The sequence below is a fragment of the Convolutriloba macropyga genome, chromosome 11 (assembly GCF_964194025.1).
Source record: "Convolutriloba macropyga chromosome 11, txConMacr16.3, whole genome shotgun sequence".
Taxonomy (NCBI): Eukaryota; Metazoa; Xenacoelomorpha; order Acoela; family Convolutidae; genus Convolutriloba; species Convolutriloba macropyga.
This window is the reverse complement of record NC_134478.1, coordinates 51,281,532-51,301,922: the sequence shown is the minus strand read 5'-3', so window position 1 is coordinate 51,301,922 and position 20,391 is coordinate 51,281,532. Positions and strand designations below refer to the sequence as shown.

The 20,391-nt window shown below is 34.0% G+C and overlaps 1 protein-coding gene across 7 annotated transcripts in view; it reads right to left on the bottom strand.

Moving 5' to 3' along the window:
- LOC142349752 (uncharacterized) overlaps positions 1 to 20,180 on the bottom strand; it is a 69,795-nt gene extending 49,615 nt beyond the window's left edge. For all 7 annotated transcript variants that reach the window (XM_075401500.1, XM_075401501.1, XM_075401499.1 and 4 more), the window contains exons 1-8: positions 20,088 to 20,180; positions 19,663 to 19,779; positions 18,129 to 18,217; positions 17,376 to 17,437; positions 16,655 to 17,297; positions 6,287 to 6,755; positions 5,547 to 5,640; positions 2,234 to 2,646 (exon numbers count right to left, since the gene is read on the bottom strand). In XM_075401500.1, the coding sequence (XP_075257615.1) occupies positions 2,234 to 2,646; positions 5,547 to 5,640; positions 6,287 to 6,755; positions 16,655 to 17,297; positions 17,376 to 17,437; positions 18,129 to 18,217; positions 19,663 to 19,779; positions 20,088 to 20,147 (1,947 nt within the window). In that variant the 5' untranslated portion in view covers positions 20,148 to 20,180. The remainder of the gene's footprint in view (positions 1 to 2,233; positions 2,647 to 5,546; positions 5,641 to 6,286; positions 6,756 to 16,654; positions 17,298 to 17,375; positions 17,438 to 18,128; positions 18,218 to 19,662; positions 19,780 to 20,087) is intronic.
- Between the last annotated feature and the right edge of the window lie 211 nt (positions 20,181 to 20,391).

Sequence of the window (20,391 nt, the reverse complement as noted above, 5' to 3'; positions counted from 1 at the left end):
AATAAAATTTTAAAAATACAACAATTTTGGCCCACTTTTCATTTCACTTTTAGAAGTGAACTGCGCCACTTGCGTTCATTTTCTGGTAAACGCTAGTTGGGCAAAATGACTTCAAACGAATTACTTTAGTAAAAAAACTTACGGTTTCCTGTAGCGTACAGTTTTTAACCATTAATAAACAGTCAGAAGTTTAATCGCAAACATAAGTTTTGATAATCCAGCCACAACTAAAAAACATTGCCGAAAAACAGCAGATTGCCAGAAAATAGCCGCAACAGTTTCATAGATCGGCAGTCTCAAAAACATAGTAAAAGAAACAGGCCGAAAAAGAAACTTCTTTTTTATTAAATGCTGAGATGTTAAATTTTGAATAGGAATATGTTTAACGTATTGCTGCTCCTATTAGCTGCCCTCAAATTCCCTTCAATTAGAGTGACACTCACACACTTGACTTCATCTCGAGAATTGAATTAAAGAAAAGTCAATTTTAGAGTGATGAAGTTATTTTTGAGAAAGATTTGAAATAAATAAAGACTTGAAAATTAATTTTTTACAGCATTAACAAACAAAACGAGGCAACAAAACGATGACCCTTTAAGAAAAAAAATAAACAGAAACTCAATAAACAAAAAAAATTGAAAACTTTGTTTTCCGTGATCTAGTGTTTGAGAAATAACAAAAAAAATAACACCCTTTAACAATATTGACCCTACGTATACGTAGAACGATTGCAACACCCTACAAAACCTAGGGGAAAAAAACAAAAACAAAGGAAATCGGAATAAATCAGAAAATTTTTGAAAAGCAGCGGAGTTCAAAAACAAACGGTACCTCAGTCAAAGAAAAAAATATATGCAAAACCTAACAAAAATCGAACAATTTCGTGACACACTGCAAGGTCAATGAGAAATGTTTTGTAGTGAACTATAATACCACAGAAGAAACAAAAAACTGCGAGTAAACAACTAGCTTTCGTTTTTCAAATGAAGCGTCGATTTAAAAAAATTGATTCCTATGAAAGTCAGTTAACTTTTGAGAAAAAACCAATGAAACCTGTCATAAATGACACTAAACAATAATACAACAAAAATATAACCACATTTTGCCAGAACTAAAGAACTGCCTTATACCCAGTTCTGAAAACGAACAGCTAATGATCAATAGAAAGCAATAGCTATGACCTGAAACGAATAATTCAATTAATTTAAGCAACCGTAGAGTTTGATTAGACCTGTCATTACTGAAACTAACAAATGAGACAACAAAGTGACAAAAAACTTGCACAACTCAAATCGAGAAAATTTCTTGTAAACAATTATTGTTAAGGTCGATGAAATCAATAGCTTTAGACCTGAAAAAAATAATTAGAGCAGCATTCTTTGTAATAGGACCCAATGAGACCTTTCCCTAAAGCAACTAAAAGATGAGACAACAAAAGGTTTAACAAATACAAGAAAAACTAACAATTGTACTGGCATTTATTCAGAACAAATAGTTTCAAAGTCATGAAAACCGCCAGTTATGGACTAACGCCATTAATTTGTGCTCATTTATGTCTGATTAGCAACCAAAAAAGACCTGTCATTGATGACACCAAGTGATCAGACACGAGAAATATTCAAAATAAGTGGCCAAATTCAAATACTCACCAATATTTTATGAATACAAATAGTTTCAGAGTCATAAAAAAGCTAAAACTGCCCATTGGTGAATTCAGAAAATTGCCAACAGGAGCAGTTAGATCACATATGTTTCTTTTTAATAGCACCCAAGGGAAGAAACACGAAAAACAGAAATCGAATTGCCGCACGTGAAAAAAAAATCCCTAAAAAAACCGAAAATTTGTCCAAACACCAATTTCTCACTCCACTTTAAATAGCTAGTTTGAGAAAATCGGGCATCAGACCTACTCGATTTTTCGCTCCTTTTACTAATTCAACGTGGCCAAAATCACCACTCTAATTTGACAAAAAAAGTAGAAAAAAGTTGTGACCAGATCTTAAGATCTTAATAAAGACAGGACACCATTACAATCCAAATACTTTGGATTGCAAAAAACCAAGAGAAGGCCAATAATAGCCTCAGCTATCGCTTTGCGGCAAAATTTTTCAAGCAAAAGTAGCCGAAAGGGCACATATGATGTTGCAAAACCAAACTTTAGAGCAACAGCACCATTTTGTTACCCCCTCGAGCATGAACGATACTCTGATCCAGTTATAGTTTCAAACCTCACCTTTTGCAAGAGGACCAACATCTGGAAAGCGAGCAGAAAGTCCCTACATTGCATTAGCACCGACATTGGTAGCACTTGAGGATCTATATGACAAGAATAGGGCAAGATCCGGATGACATGTTTATTGTATGTCAACCTTTCAACCAGAAGATATGTATGATTTTCTGAATCAATAACGCTGTCGAGACTTTCATTGCTGCTCGCACTGGTAGGGTAAGTTCCAGACCCTTCTCCAGCTTTCACCTGCTTTCCGCTGGATCCCTGGATACCTTTATAGAGTTCCTCGACCAAATCTCCGTATGTCCATCTGGTGAAATCGGGCGGGTTTGTCAACTTGATAGGTTCGAGAAGGTTTTCATATTCAGAGTCATTCGCCAGCTTGTACTTCAACCATTCGTGGCGAATAAAGAGAACTAAAAAAGCAAATATAGCCGACTAACGTCGGGCGAATTGCTCTAAAACGACCGGCGAGCGGTTGGCTTTGTCAGCATCTAGCATCTACCACGGTTTAGTGAGGCTAGCTTTAGCTTAATTGAAGGGGCGTGAGGTGAGCGCAGCGCGGGAGGGGGGGGGGCAACGCTGGGAGGGGGATCTTTGGCTGCACGAGGCCCTTACGGCCTGAACGATGTACAGGGTAGGGATATTGGGGGTGAAGTGAGGGGGGGGGGGTTATGTGGGGGGAGGGGGGCAACTTCTAAATAAAAATAAGTCTCCAAAAACAAAACAGTTTGTGAATCGCATACTTGGTGACTAGTGAGCTGAAAGACTCTAAGAGAACTTAATGACCACTGTGCTCTACCTGTTTATCCCGTTTTTGAGGACGAAAAGTCAAATGGGTCAGACGAAAGATCGGTCAAGCAAAAAATGCCCTAAAAAGACCGATAGGACTTATATAATTGCTAAAATTCGTATGAGAGCAATTAAAAAACATTTTTGAACGTCCAAGTCTATGGTTATTTCACAAACATTGTTCAGGAGCAAGACCAATTTCTATAACCACCCTAAAAGTGAGATCAAAAGTTTGTACCACAGTTGACAAAATACCCGCCAAAATCAAGAAATAGACATTGGTATTAGGGGCGAAATAAGGTATGAGAATTTAAATATCGACAATTTATACTGTTTAACATAATTAGTGTAATGTAATCATCTCATACTTGTCTTTCTTCATCCTCATGTCTTTCCTCATCTGTCATGCTACTAATTGCGCAATTCGCTGTTCAAGGCTGTCACAACTTTTTTGAGCCATTTAATATTTAAAAAAAACGTTTTAATTTTTGGCCTTCTACTTTTTCTTCAATAAAGCACGATGACTTTTACATATAACAGATATAACAAGCAATTTTCAGAGTGTGTCTCTATAGCTAGTGAATCTGGTATGCTAAACGTTCCAAACATGGTTACCACCGTTTGTGCGATAAAAAATCACATACATTACAATATACCTTTATTGTTGCTAAAAATTTTCAAATTCTGCTTATTTGCATTCTCAAACCAAATAAGGACCTTTCCAATTCTATCCACACAGGTTTGGAAATTGTTGCATACAATTTTCAAATATTGTGTATTATGGTAACAGATGTTTTAATGGGATCAAAATCAATTGGACAACGTTTTCGGTACAGAAGTGAAAGCAATCTGGCACAACGCTGAAAGTAATTCGCGCCGTCTCACAAAAGGAATTTTTTAGAAATTAAGTTGCCGAAAACTTCTACCTTGTAGGAACCTTATCCAAACCCCCTGAAAGTAACTTTTCAATGTCGGCGTAACCACAAATCGAAAATATTTGCTTTTCTCGTTTAGAGTACCCATATCATGTTCATAGAAGCTTAAAGGTGTAATTCTATGACAAAATAGATATAAAATTTTTCTTTGCAAGTCCAAGTCGATCATATAACTTTTTACAGAAACTCAATATATCAAAATAGATTCATGAGTTGTATCCTTTATTGTACCAAAAAAACTGATTTTTGTTGCTCATCGATGAGAGTAAGAAAGAGTGTGATTTTGTTTCACCCATGTTTTTCCAACCCCTGATTCAAACCCATTTTATTCAGCCCTAAATTATTTAACCTTGCAATAGTTTCCCTTAAGTTGTTTCACTCCGAAATCTAAAACCCTATAAATGAGGATAAATCAGACAGAATCAATTCTAACTAGTCCATTAAACGGAGAATAGTAAAATCGGCAGCGTGGAATGACTGAAAGGTGCAAAGAACATTTTCACACCTCATTCATTACATTCACCCGGAAAATTAACTTGTAATATAATGGCTCATAACTTTAAGCACAATAAGGCAAGCGACTCAATTACTCAATTCGGAATTACAACCATTAGGGAATCAGTTATCTCATCTAGTTCATAATAGGACAATTGTAACTAATTCAAAAATGTGAATACTTCTGGTTTTCTTGTATGGTGTTATTCTAGGCACAAATGAAAAAAGCCTTGTTAACTGGATCTGATCCCAACCCAAAATTTGGAAACTTTGACTAATTTACAAAAAGATGCTGCCGCACAGGAACTGAAATTGAATACTTCAACTGTACAAAAATACCCCATGAAAAGTATCAGAGGGATTGACAACATGATGGAGGTTTCCAAGAACGAAACTGATGGCCATTTTCTTTCCTTAGGGCTATTGCCATAAGTGTGTGTTTGAATTTATTTTTGTATTAGTATTTATTGTTGTATTATTTTAAGTTTTTTCCTTGCGTCCTCATGGAGTAACTTCAAAGCCTCCTGTAGTGACTCTCAGGGAATTTGATCTCTGGCATTAATTATGACGGGACCCCGAATTGGGAACCCAGGTTTGCAACATTTAGCTAAACCTGCATAGCTGAGCTGCTAGCAAAATTACCTGGATCTCCATGAGTTTTCTCTTAAGCGAACGGTAAGGTTTGTTTTGAGTAACTCACTTATGTTTGCTTGGAGAGTATGTTTAAGGCCTAGATCTTTCCATTTGAAAAAAAACGGTTTGTGCGTCTCGTTATTTTTCTTTGTGAATAAATTGCAGGCTAAATGACCGAGGGATGAATATATAAGGTACTAAATTTGGTGTCAAATTATTGGGAGTTAAATAAATCGTGGTGAAAAGAAGTAGAACCGATAGGAACAACCGCCACCTAGTAACATGAGGGACTTTTATGCACTTATTTGCCAATAAGGTTTTCTTTAATTTCTGCCTTATAATGTTGTTAACATGTATCGCGGCAACATGACAAGTGCATGAATATATAACCGCATAATAAAGACATGTTTATTTCCCACTAGTAAGTACATTCCCACTGATGAAATGTTTAAAATATTTACCTTGCATTGTTGACGTCCTGTTTGGTATGCGTTCCAGCTGAATCTTGATCAACTCAAATTGTTTCTCTCTTTGTTTCGCAAAGTTCTCTTCAACCTATAACCACAATGAGTTACATCAAAAGGAAAAATATATAAGTGAAACATATGAGAATTAGAGAAGGAAGCTCATCTGCCATTTTGTAATTTTTTCTTTCCACGTGATCACTTTTGTTTTGAAATTATATGTGAAGAAATTAATCAATTAATCGACGATTCGATCAGACGCTCTATTTGCAATTTATTTTTCGGAACAAAAAGTAATGCTCACCAATTTAATTAATATGTAGATTACAGAGTCATAAGTAATCGATGGTCATATTCAACCAGCAGAGAAAAAAAAGGAAAATAAACCTCATTTATATGTAAACAGCTGAACAGATCCATGCTTCAATTTTCAAAAAAATGGTTTCAAATCTTTTGAACACCTACCAAGTTATACAAGAGGGTTGCGAGTGAGCAGCTGTCTGAATATAAAAACAGCTCCTCTATATTTCAATCAAATTCAATAAAATATATGAGCCATTGAATTTTTTTGTAATATTTTAAATACTTTTAAAAATCTAGAAACATTTTTTAAAACAATATCTGCTCGCAACGCCTAACAACGAATGTTGGATAAAAATTAAATTCGAATGATGACACATCTTTTCCAAGCAAATAAATTTAATGTTTATTTATAATCTAATGGACTGGTAACTTACTTGGAAGAAATCCTCGAAAAAATCAATCATATTCGTCATAGTCTCACAGCTGAAAAGTCCGTTGCAAAATTTGTTCACAGCAAGCCATTCGACAAGTTCTTCAACAGCTATGTCTGAATTTTTGACGAGCACTTTAAAGTACCAAAATATCTCCATCAACGTATTCTTGTACGCTATTGATAAACTGTTGACAGCATCTGAGACTTCGGAATAATTTCTGGACAAAGTTGAGGTCACCGAATCCAAACCAGCGGCAACCAGGGACTGGTTCGATTCTGAGCTCTGGATTTTATGGATGAATCTGGCCGGCACCATAAGGTGATCTTTTGTGAATTTGATTAGAAGTTGTAAGAACGCAGCTGGTGAAGTCAGCTTCGAGAACTGATGATGCGAATCAATAGATGATGGCTGTCGTGGCATGTCGCATTTGAAACTGAAGTCGTTCACAAAGTTCCTCTCCTTTTCGGGCCTTCAAAAGAACGTACGATGAACTGTCAGTCAGGGGGAATTGAACATTAGCCGAAAACTAGGTTAAGTGACAGCAACTTTAGCAGCAATTAGGTAAAAATTTGGCGAACCAATTATGGCGAACAGAAATTAATACACAGGGGTGGCACCAAATCTACTCTTAAGGGTCATTGAGCGACTTGACATAATAAAGAGTCGATGATGTACATCTATACACCATTTTTCTTCACTCTTTTGCATATTCTTTAAACCATTCAGTTACACACGAACCACAATTTTGATAAAATTTACAAGAAAAGAATGGATAACGCATTAATTTCATTAAAGAATGGATAACGCAAAATTTACAAGAAAAGAACATTTAAAATAACGCATTAATTTCATTAATACAACTATTTTAGAGCCGTAGAGTTTGAAAAAAATGCACGGGAAATCTGCGGAAGAAGATTTTGACTAAATTGTGCGTATGAAGATCTCACAGCGGCGTGAGGACTTTACAGTCCCTCCTTGAAGTGTTTTAAGTGGTAGTCATCTAACTTCCAGCACAATTTTTAATCAGCATTTTTGTTTGACTTCAAAAACGACTTTAGCATAACTGATCTTGGCCAAATATATCTCCATCTGTCCTTTTGCATAGCTAGTTGCTCCGATCCCACTTAGCGGTGGGAAGAGCTATATACTCAAATGGGTTTTTTTTTTGTTCAGTAAATTTTGGTCAATCAAAAAATTCTTCAAACAGAATCGTGAATGGTATCATTAGAAGGCCCTTCAAGCGTGGAATTTGATATTTAAATTTAAAATCATTTTATTCAAGGAGTTATCGAGATTTAAAACTTTTATGAATATTTCGCATTTGGGATTGATTATGTTCGTTTAGCGTCATATTTGCTCAATTGTAGATTTTTTTGTATTAAAGTCCATTCAAAATCGTTTCTTTTACAGTAAATTATGGTTCAATTGTGTGTCCCTGAATGACGAGCAGCGGTAAAAAGGCTAGTTTTGGTCTCATCGGACGTTTAAAATCTAAAGAATTCGAAGAATTCTATTCGAGAGCTGGTTTTTTATTCTTTTCACAATTTTAGTTTTTCTCATGTCATTCAGAGACAAAAACACTTTTCAAATCAAGGTTCCGTTAAAAATAAACCCCCAATTACGATCGAACGAGAGCCAATGATATATTATTTTAATTTCAGGGAACCATCGCTCATGTCTTTTATGACTTCATGTTTTTTATGTTTTGCGTGCATTTGTTGCCTTTTTAGTCTTTTGCCTATATCTGGTCACATTAAAATAACACTCACTTCCTAAACAAGATTAAGGGAACATATATAATGCTTCAAATGCATACATAATGACTGTTAACTCTTTGATAGTTCTTTTTTTCGAAAAAAAAAATTGAGTTATACTAGATTTTCCAACCCGTTTTTTATTGAAAAATTGTAGGTCAATAATACTAATGATAGGTCCCATATGCTTATTACTGGATAATAAATCTTTTTCGAAGTCTTGTCAGGCTATCACAAAATTGAAAGTTCTCATTGGCGTTGAAGAGAGTCTTAGCTGAACATAAAGAAGGTTATCAGTAAATAGCTTATCATAGCTTATGATTTTAATCGCTTCAATAGCTTCGTCTTCTACTTTTCTATTGAGTTCTCGGTTTTTGCCAGTAGTTGTTGTCCTTTTGTAGTCCTGAGACTAATTGTGTTTAATGAATTATCATATGCTGCTAATCAAGGTATAAATTAACTTGTTAAATGCTTTTCGTTAAAAATTCAGGTTTTAATGGCTCTGAACCTACAAGTTGTCTTTAACATTTAGTTATTTTTATATATAAGTTCAAATAAGTTGATTTTCTAAAACTCGCTTTATCTCAATACTAAGAGAACAACTTAACATGTCCAATGTTTGGAAATTTTAATTACTACCAGACTTTTCTGTCGCAACTTCTTTAATTCCAGTTTTTCGCCGGTAATCATTCTTCTTTATGTAATCTATTAATGATTAATTATAGGTCCCAAAAACTTTACTTTTCAGCGGTTAATAAATTTATTCAATGATGTCAGTGCTTAGCTAAGGGTTTTGTTGATTTTGATTGAATTTATTTGAAAAAATGTGCAGTTTTTTCGTACTTTTCCCATTTTTGTTCTTGTCAATATGAAACTTAGTCTCATCGGTGAAAAGTTCTACCCGCCTTCTCGCAATTTAAATTTCAACCTCCCTACTGTTTATGTTATAACCGATGTTCTAGATCTTGCACACTATGCGTTTTCTTAAAAATATTGTGAATAAATCAATTTTTGTGCTTCTTCTTGTTGTCCTTTAAAATATTCGTGTTAACAACATGTCTCAATGATTTTAAAGTGAAACCTAATTGAACCAATGCAATCCTTAAATCGTTTGTTAACTTAAATAAAAGAACTGATAATTGAAAAAAAAACAATATATATTTTTCAGATAGTGGCTGATGATTTCAATGGCATCAAAACTAAAACTTTTGTCTGCAGTTATTTTTCAGTCCTGTCCTATAGCGTAGTCTCACCAGCAACAACGCCCAATGGTTTTTGAGGAACTATAAGTAAATTTATCCAAATATTTTTTAAAAGTTTATTTTTACTTTTGAGATTAGGTTTAAAAACTCTTATTTTTATTAACTTGATAAATAGTCCCATTATGTAAAGGACATGCATAATCTTCGTAGTTAATTACAACTCAATTTGCCTATTTCTGGTTTATCTGATGGCATTAGGCTTCGCTACAACGTACTTTTAAACTAAACTTTAACTTTATCTAAACATTTTAAGTTTTTATGTATTTGGTCGTTTACATTGCTACTGATGGCAGTCATCATAAATTCTTTAAAACATTGCATTATATAATTCATTTAGTAGTTTAGGTTTGTATCGATTATGTCACTCAGATATCTATTTGTGTGTATCTTCCAATCTCTTCATTTAGTAGACAATTAAGTCAAAATTGAGGACGAGCAAGGTCAGAACATTATGTGCGAACACACAATACCCAGTCTCCTTGTTTTTACTTATTCTCAATGTTACTATGACGAATAAATTAGCTGTTGGCATCGCTTGATTAAAATTATCAATCGCCGTCGAATGAAATTAGAAATTTAGGTCAAATGGCAATACATTGGTCATTTAACATTTTTTTTTCAAAAAAAAAAGAATTTAATTGGCTTCACCAGTGAAAACAATTGAAATACAACTATTACAAGAACTATTACTCATTGAAAAACAATGGTAAAAAGAACTTGTCAGGTAAAAGATATAAACCTGCCACAAAAAGAAATCTGCTAAAACTTGCAATCAAAATCAGCAGTTCGAGCAAAATCTTTCCGGGTTATTTTTAAGCCAAAATGACAATTTCAGTGCAAACAAAAGTATTTCAGCGAAAAAAATGTTCACTTGTTCCAACGCCACTTTTGTGTGGAGGAACTATAGGCTCGACTGGTTTTTTTTGTTTACTCAATTTTCTCCGATCGATACATTCATCAAAGAGTTGTGTGTGGTATCATTAGAAATCTTGTCGACCGTAGAATATCAAATTAAGAAATAATAATAGTCGTTTTGAGGCGTTAATGATGTTTTGTGAACACTAGGCTCATTTCTGATGTTTCGTTCACATTTTTGGTAAAATTTAATCAAAATTTGAAAAATTTCGCAAAAATCAAGGTAAAATTGCTGACAAAAATTTTTACTGCTTTTACATTAAAAGATGAATGTGAGTTGCTGAATGGTTTGAACGAATTCTTTTGGATAAAATTTTGGCTAATTTTTCGAATATTCAGTTTTTTTCAATTTCTCAAGGAACAACGGCATAAAACATGCGTCTTTATCCAATTCTTATTCAAATTGAACGGTATAACAGACGTATAAAATGCTAATCTTTGATTACTTAGGTCAGGTCAATTATTGCCTCTGGTTCCTAATTTAAGGTTCTGAAATTAACAGATTGCCGCTGCTTTCGCTACTTTAATGTTTAGCAAGAAAACATCGTTTATTTTCGATATATTAAGATTTTATTTTGCAAAAATTACCTATTACGCAATAATTTGGATTCATTAGGTGTTTTCAACAGCCACGCACCAGATTTGATCTAATCGTGGATTTTCAAAATGAAAAATGATTCGGTTTGCTGTCCTTTTAAACATCACTTTTCATCCATTTTACAGACAAGTATGTTTTCACTTGGAGGTTCAATTAATGAGAGACCAATTGATTTTCAGATGACGTCCAATGAACAAAAATTTTACTTGTTCAAAGTAAAGTTCATGTGGTTTTTTGGCAGCAAAAAGTTTTTTCATAACCTTGTTCCCTTAGCAGTCTTATAAATTAAATTCTAAATAAATAAACGCCAAACAAAACAAGTTTAAGCCTAACTACTTTCATGTCTTTGAATATACATCATTTTTAAGATTATCATTGAATTTTTGAAACATTATCAGAGATTATCAATAAAGTTTTACTGTGTCAGCTTGTGCTTTAGTCTAATTAATAAACTGTCCCATCATCTGTCTAGTGATTGTGTGACAAAATTTGATCTGTATAGTGGTTTTGTTTTAACTCATGGTCCTCATTACTTTGTGAATAATTGTTCCAAAAAAGTTACTGAATTTTTGTTCTTTGCCAAATTATTCATCTTATTTCTCTCAACTTGTGGCTAGGTCTCATTAGTGATAGCACCCATAGTCTTTCCAGTAAAACAAATGGGTTGAATGATCATGCTTGTTATGACTTTTAAAGTTATTTGGTTTCAAATAATTCAGTGGATTTTTGAATTTTTTGCCATTTTGTCGATTTGTTGCCTACTCTCGCTATAGAAAGATCCAATCGGCTTTTTAGTAAATAAAGTTAAACTGCTTAGGTTAGACTGTTCGGAATTTGTAACTAAGACCTCTTTTTCAGAAAAAGATGTCGATTTTCGTCCGTAATTGATATCTTTGTTCTTATTATTTGCTCTCGAACTGTTTGAAGCAATTATTGTAAAAAGTGTTGGTTCTTTTCATGCAAAACTTGTGCTTGAATGTTTTTGCATTTTTGTTCCACAACAATTTTTGTCCTCGAGTTACTTTCTGACACTTCAGTTGAGTCATTAAACTCATTTTTGAGTGATCTAAGTAGTTATCGTTCTGAAATAAACATCATTGGTAAAGACGATTGTGAGTGAAAAGAAATCAAAAGCATTGTGGCCGATTGGTAAAGATGTTCGATTCCCAACCTGGAGTTCAGAGGTTCGATCAACTATGGGGTCGTTTTTTGCGCCCAGAAAACATTTCTCAGCTATACCCCCGCTGGTGGTTCGAGAGCAATTCTTCCGACGTTAGTCTGTTTATGTTTATATTCTTGAGGTTTTCTTGACCCGTAGTCTCATTAATGGCAGGTCTCAACGAACATCTAATGCTGCAATATTTAATTCTTGTAGTTATATGAGTTTACAATAATTTGTTTTACTCGAACAGTGAATGTTTTCGATCAGTGAATTTTTGAACGTGTCCTACCTCTTCATCATTCGATAGACAGTTAAGTCAAAATTCGGATGAGCGGGGTGGGAAAATTATGTGCGAACGCACATTACCGAGCCTCCTTGTTACCAAGAAATTCAATCTCAAGCGAAGAGTACAATTTTTAGGCAGTTTTGAGTGGAAAGCGTTTGTAGGTTACGTTATCCGGGAACATGAGTGGCAAAGATAATGCATAATTTTTGACTGCGGTCAATGGTTACCGTATCAATATTTCACTCGAAGAAATGTAAAGTTAGAAAATGCGTCCAGATATGGTCTCTGTTTTTCAAGCAGCCCCCAAAATTACAAGTGTACGTTTTGCGTCGTAATGACCCAATTGTGGAACAATATATCCATAAATTTAAAATTTCTATTCGTGTTGATTTACTATTTCCGTTGAAAATAGAAAGATAGCAAAATCGATTCTTGAAATCTAATCAGATGCAGTAAATGTTTTCGTGAGAAATTTGGAATCATTTTTTTTTTTCGGTCCATATCGATGCGATATACCGCCCAGTACGTAATTCTATTATACTGTAGTGAGCCGCAAAATTATTTTCCACTCCAATTAAAAACCAAATTGATGAAAATCAAACTTTAATTTAAAAACATAGCCGGCAGATTGCCGGAATAGCTGCGAAAGAACAGACCTGCGTGCCGTATAATAGAGATAGAAACATATACAGATCTAAATTGAAAAAAAAAATCGACGCCGCTCAAAAAACTAGGCTAAAAAACGTTCAGCGATAAATTAATAAAGCTTGTAGACATTCATTCCACAGAAGCCTCTTATTAGGGACCTTTACTGCACATAGGAGTTCCTTTGACCTTAAACAAATTCAAATTAAACTTAAGTTTTAAAGTGCGAAAGTCATTGAGTGAGGTAAGTCACGAATGATCAAAATCTAATCACGCAAATAACCTAAAAACTTTCGCAAAAGCGAGTGAGAAATGACGTCACGCGCGCAAGGGCCGTTAGTGAGAGGAAGAAGTCATTCAGAAAACTTGACTTTTTCAGCTTTGCGGTGTGAACAAATGTAAAACGAAAAAAGAGCGTCAGACGACGGAACAAAAAACATAGCCGGAAGAATTCCGGAAGCGACTCGAAGCGTCAGAACTTCACTAACAAAAACGCAATTGCAACGGAAGCCACTAACTTTTGTATTAAACCATTAACTCACTACCGTTCCAGGTCTGCTCTAAAAATTAGTGAAACTTAAACCACTGTCAACTAGAAAAACAAAATGCAGCAAAATTTTATATCAATGAAAACGTTTGATAACGTTAAAAAATACGAATTAAGGTGGTCAAGAACCTGATAGTTTGAAAAAGCTGACAAGGTTATCACTAGCCCTCAATTAATTCATGATTCTAATCTGAAAAAGATCGCGAAAGCAAACGGCAGATAAAAATCTTAGAAACTAAGTTAAATCTTTTCAAAAAAGAAAGCTCAAATTTAAGAATCAGAAAACACCTATAAGTACACTCCTAATCACTACGATTAGGACAAAAAACAACACACACCTGTTCCTTGTACATAAGCTAAACAACATGATTTCATACAATATCAAAAATAAAATTGATCATAGAAAAGACATAAGCAGCAGAATATTCAAAGGCAAAAAATCGTTAAAATTAAAGCCAAGGCTGGAAGAAAGCTGTAGTAATTAGTCACAAAAAGACATTTTGGAGAAAGCTTGCTATCAAACTCTCAGTACTGCCTTAAGTTGAATGAAATCAATTGCAAATCGAAAGAAAATGACGAAAAAGCTGAAATCATTCATTTTTCACTACTAAAAAATCAATATACCGAAAATAAATGTAGCTGCCAGGACAAAACTAGAATGATACTAACCAAAATGTAAATATGGACACAATGTAAAGAAAAATGTAACAAAAAGACATTCTTGATTTTTGAAAGTTTAAAATCGATTTAAAAAATTCAAGAAAAACGAATTCATTTCATTGTTCAGCATTCAAGACATAAAAAAGATAACTAGTCATCCGATACAAAGATCTATCCTCCTGAAGAGAATTCTGCTTTTTCTTATCTATCCTCCAAAAACGAAAAAAAAACCAGAATTCATAAATACGAAACATTGAAACAATTTGCAAAAAAATGGTCAAAGAACTTTTAAGTTAAGACTGCATTTATGAAAAAGTTTTAACTGTTTTTTCAAAATTTAACGCCAAAAAATTATTGAATTATTATTTAAAGGAAATTAAGGTCCCTCATGTTGCACAAAAAAACTATTTCTAGCAATTACAACCAAAATACAAACGAAAAACTGACGAAAATCGAAAAGAAACAACCAAAATCGGATTAGCATATGTACAATTTTATGGAACAAAATTACATCGAAGTAGAAAGAGGCGTTGAGTATAGGAATTATCAAAGAGAATTTGCCATATTAACTGATTTTTGAGAAAAAAGACTGTTAAAAGATCCAAAAATCAAGAAATTAAAATAAAAAATAGCCAAAAATTAACTAAAAAATCAAGAATTATGTGCCAATTTTCAACTTGAAACGCATTTTCAGGCTCTGCAAAAACACTTTGGTATCAATTTCCGGGGTTGACATTTCAATTAAATATCGAATAAAATTTATTTCTACAAGAAACCAAATTAAAAGCAAAAAAATTGGGCCACTTAGACGAAAAAACGGCTATCTATATGTGTAATTCAGTCAAAAACTATTTTTCAAAGTCAAAAAGTCATTCACTAAACTCAGCGCATAATCAAAAAACTTCTCTCGCTTAGCGAAAATCTGTTCACCGAGCCACCTTTTTTCACTTTCGCTTTTAGGTCAAAATGCCGCGTGAACAAATCTACTTCCTGTATAAAAAACATAGCAGGACAAGTCCTGACGTACAATTCAAACAATTTTCATTGAATAAACAGACAACTAGTCCTAGAACGGACTATGAAAGGATTGGGAAAACCATTTAGAAACAAATCCGATCCAAAAAGATGAAAAAACAGTAAAAATCAAAGGGAAATTGCCGCATATGAACAAAAAACCACTAGCAAGAAAGCGAATTTTTGTTCAATTACCGTTTTCTCACTCCGCTTTAAATTAAGAGCAAAAATTTTCACGCCGCAAAGCCGCTCGCTTTTTCGCTCCACTTCCTGTTTCGGCGTGACCAAAATCGCTACTCCAATTTGACTTCAAAAATCAAGAAAATGTGTGAACAGATCTTAAAAAAAAACATAGCCGGAAGAATTCCGGAAACGACTCGAAGTGAAAATCCATTTAACGCCATCCAATTACTCATCAAACAAAACACGCCTTCACTAATTTATGATTATCTTGAAAAAAACCATGAAACATAATAGTGAAAACAATAAAATCAAATCTGTTAAAATATGATCAAAAATCTGATCAAACTTTGCTATAAATTGAGATCCCGAAAAAACTATCTCTGCAAAAATAAGTTCATCAAAAAAATAGTAATTAAAAAACCAGTTATGTGAATTTAGAAAAAAATACTTTAAGCTAAATTATGAAAAAAAGCTCTTAAAAACAACTTTCACTGAAAAACTGGAAAAAGTTACTAAATATTTCACAAGCATATAAATCCAAAGAAAAATTCCCTTCAGTCAATAGGGTATCCAGATGCTCACAAAACAATAGGCAAGTCATAATAGGCTAAGAAACTTTGCTAAAAACAGAAAAAAAAACGAAAAACTGCAAAAAATTAAGAAAAATAGTTCCAATTTTCGCCATTTTTTGTCATATTTCTCAACAAAAAAAAATGATTCTTACCCACAAAACTGTAACCAATTGTTATCATAAACTTGCTCAAGTACATGGGGTTTCTTTAATACCCATTTGAGCCAGTAAAACAAAATAATCGTCAAAAAAACGCAAAAATTAGCCCGAAAATCAGCAAAAACCTCCGAATTATCATAAAACTCATATGAATTTCCAAAAATCTTCAAACCACTACCGAAACCAGCCTAAAATTAAAACAAAATCATAACCAAACCTCAAGTAAGCAAAATAAATGAAAAAAAAAAACTGCTTCAAAATGCCGCACGTGAACAAAAAAATTTCGCTCGCTTAGAGAAAATTTTTTCACACATCAATTTCTCGCTCTCTCAAAAACAGCGGTATGAACAAAAACCACTCTCTTTTCGCTCCGCTCTTCACTTTTGTTCAGCACCAAAATCACTCCAAATTTTTTCACGCTTTTCATTTCCCGCTTCAAAAATCACTCCAATAAAATTGATTAAAAAAACGGACTTCTCCAATACTCCTCTTCGCGTCGTAAAAAGGACTTCTCCAATACTCCTCTTCGAGTCGTAAAAAGAACCAAGAGAACCGCAATATAGCTACGCTCAACTTACAGCTTCGCAGCTATAAAAAACAATGACTACTTACAGTTGATCGATGGAAGAAAGGAGCCATTGCTTTTTATTCTCAGTTGTAAAAATGGGCGTAATCAGTTTTTCACCAATCAAAATCGCAACAGCATAATTACAGAACATTCCTGAGAAATGTCTTTCCATTGGCTGGCGATGAAGCAGCGGTGATTGGGTGACGTTTATCCAATCAGAAAGAAGCTTTTTCCAGTGCAGCATTTCAGTTTCATCGCCAAATTGAAGTTTTAAAACGGGAAAAGTATTTTCATGTGGTTTAAAGTAGTCAATTTTAATAACATGCTCTGTTGAGAAGAAATCTCCTTGTGTTCTTTTCGCTTCAATTAAGGTAACGTTATAAACAAAACGTAAATCGATCTCTAAAACGTCCGAAGAATCGGCTAATTGTGGATAAATATACAAAATAAAATTGTCTAAAATTGCACAGCAGTTGCTAAAAGTAGAGCCGAGTTTTTCCTCACATTTGAATTTGGTCAAACCAATTATTCGAGGACGATTAATAATTTCAGAAGAACGACTGAAATCAGCTCTAATTTTTGAAAATTCTTTGAGAAAATAGTCGTAAAAATGATTAATAAGTTCGGAACGAATGTAAAATTCTGGTTTTGGAATATATTCTGGCGAATTGGGGTCATCTCTCTCTCCTTAAACAGAGATTACTTTTACATTAGATTCAAAAAAAATAACTATTCATATCATATATAGTTCACAATGATACTTACGTGGGTAGGGAATCACTTCAAATATTTCACGCTTGTGAAGTTTAACACCCTGAGTCAGGAGACTGAAAACATAAATTACCATATTTGACCGAAGAATTCTGAAATTAAACGTATTAGAAGGAAAAGTGGAAAAGTGACAAAGTATACAGAAAATAGCACAGATTGTCAGAAGATAGGACTGACGCTTTGACCCTGATTGCCTTCAAACTTGTAAACGGAAAGACTCTGATTAAAACTCTGATTTCTATCTAAGTACAAAAAAACTTTCAAATTTGGAAAGCTGTTTTCAGTAGATTAGATTTTTATGTATATATCTGCTTCTAAGTTGATAAATTGAATTCCCGTGAAATTCATACTCATATCAAGTATAGCTAGCCCCTGTTCTCACGAACTTCCATACTCCAATTCAACAGGTGTTACATATTTTTCTTCTCAGTTTAACCATTTTGAATCTATTCCACTCCCACCCAACCAACCGCAGCCCCAGCCAGATTAGTGCGCTAAAATTTTTACGTGCTATTTTTTATATTATATCGTGCTGTATAAAAACACCCAATTGGTGTTATAAAACCATTGACAGTTTTGCATTAATAACCGTTTCTGTAGCCCAGTAAGAGAAAAGCAATCAAAACTCAATTCAATTGAATAAGTGAATGAGAAAACTCGGAAACTAAAAGTGGAAAAAGCAAAAAGATATGAAAAAATACACAAAACTTTAAGCGAATAAGAAATGTATTCAAAATCAACACTTACGCTGAGGCAGTTTTGTCGGCCATGTAGAGAAAAGAAGCACTTCTCACGTTGGGATTTTGATTGAAAAACACGGTGATGCAATCAGTCGTCTGAAACACAGACCATAAAATTAAAAACTTTTAATAATACTTTTAATGAGAAATAATTTTTCAATTAAAAATGCCATGAAAACATACTTGTAATAGCCACTACTAATTAGTAGTCGGATTAATGAACAAAAATATCAAAATGCATTGGGCATAATGTCATTGGGTATATTGGCATTGGGTATAATGGCATTGGGTATAATGGCATTGGGTATAATGGCATTGGGTATAATGGCATTGGGTATATTGGCATTGGGTATATTGGCATTGGGTATAATGGCATTGGGTATATTGGCATTGGGTATAATGGCATTGGGTATAATGGCATTGGGTATAATGGCATTGGGTATATTGGCATTGGGTATAATGGCATTGGGTATAATGGCATTGGGTATAATGGCATTGGGTATAATGGCATTGGGTATAATGGCATTGGGTATATTGGCATTGGGTATGATGGCATTGGGTATATTGGCATTGGGTATAATGGCATTGGGTATAATGGCATTGGGTATAATGGCATTGGGTATATTGGCATTGGGTATAATGGCATTGGGTATAATGGCATTGGGTATAATGGCATTGGGTATAATGGCATTGGGTATAATGGCATTGGGTATAATGGCATTGGGTATATTGGCATTGGGTATGATGGCATTGGGTATGTGTTATTATGTTTGCCCCCATGATCCCAAGTGCCCTTTATGACCCCTAGCTGCATACAAATCATGTGTTCAAAAAAGATCAGATGTTAAAAACATATATGTAAAAATGAAGGAACAGGGGGGGGGGGGTGACTGAGAGGGGTCAAACTCTTAAGATTGAGCACCGCCCTTCACAACATGAATTTATGCCTCCTCAAAACAAATCGTACATTTCAACAACTAAGGCATAGGCCTAGAAAAAAAGCAACTGGGACAGAAAAAGTTAAAAGCGTCAGACAAAATATTGGTCGCGAAAAAAATCGCATAAAAACGATGGAGTGGGGATGAACCCGGACATCTCGAACTCTCGAAAGAAGCATTCACCACTCGATTATCAAGCCCTTGTACTTTCCTCCTATAATCGCCTTTATTTTAGCAACAAATTTTACTTCGTAGAGAGAGCTATTGAGATCACTCAAAAATGAAGAAAAGAAGCGTGAAAAAGTCACTTGAGAAGTCAAAGAAAGTTTTGCAAACACGGTTAAGCAAAAATTTTGCATAAAGACACACGCGTTTACAATAATTGCTTCAAACTTCGTCCGAGAGCAAATAAAAAGATAGATATACTCAAACATCAACGATTGTCCGACGATAATATTACCAACTCAAGTGTATCTCACATCATCCACCTTTTTCATGTACTAATAATCTTTATTATATTTCTTCAAATTCTACATCAAAGTTCTATTTTACACTTGGGTAAAATTATGACCCTTAAACTGTTTTTCATAAAACTTCCCTTACCGGGTTCATGATGATTTCAGCCTCTTTATCCAATAGCGAATTCGTATTTTCAATGAAGTCCACAAATTTCATCACCTCCTGATGATGTTTATCTGCTCCCACTCTCACCTTGACCTCCTAAAATGGTCTTCAACGTTTGATAGAGAGAACCATGATCAGTATTGTACAATAATACAAAACACTAACTATTTTTCCATGAACTGTTTACATTTCAAACCCGTGATAATTTAAAATGATCACGACAAAAAATCAAACAACACGTTCATACTTAGATTTCTATTATCTAGTACTATGACTATCAGAAGATATATCTGATAGCTAGTATTGTACATTATTAAGTATTGTGTAACAGTACTGAAACTCTCTGATTCAGTGCTGAACAGTGATGCGCAGTCCAGAAAATCAGAATAATACAACTCACTCACATGTCTGTGTACTTCATTAAGAAGGACACCATTGAAGACGTGATCAATTATCTGTGGCATGTCTTTCACTTCTTCAAGTAGCAAACGGTACAGGGTCTGAAAAAGATATCAAACATTTCATTAAGAAAAGAAAAAAATCTCATACACACTCAAGAAATTGCTCTAGAAATTTTTTTACGTGATTTGAAATTTAAAAAAAAATTATTGAACAAGGAGGCTCGGTAATGTGCTTTTGCACATAATGTTCCGACACCGCTCATCACAATTTTTGAATTAATTGTTTACCAAATGAAGAGATTAGAAG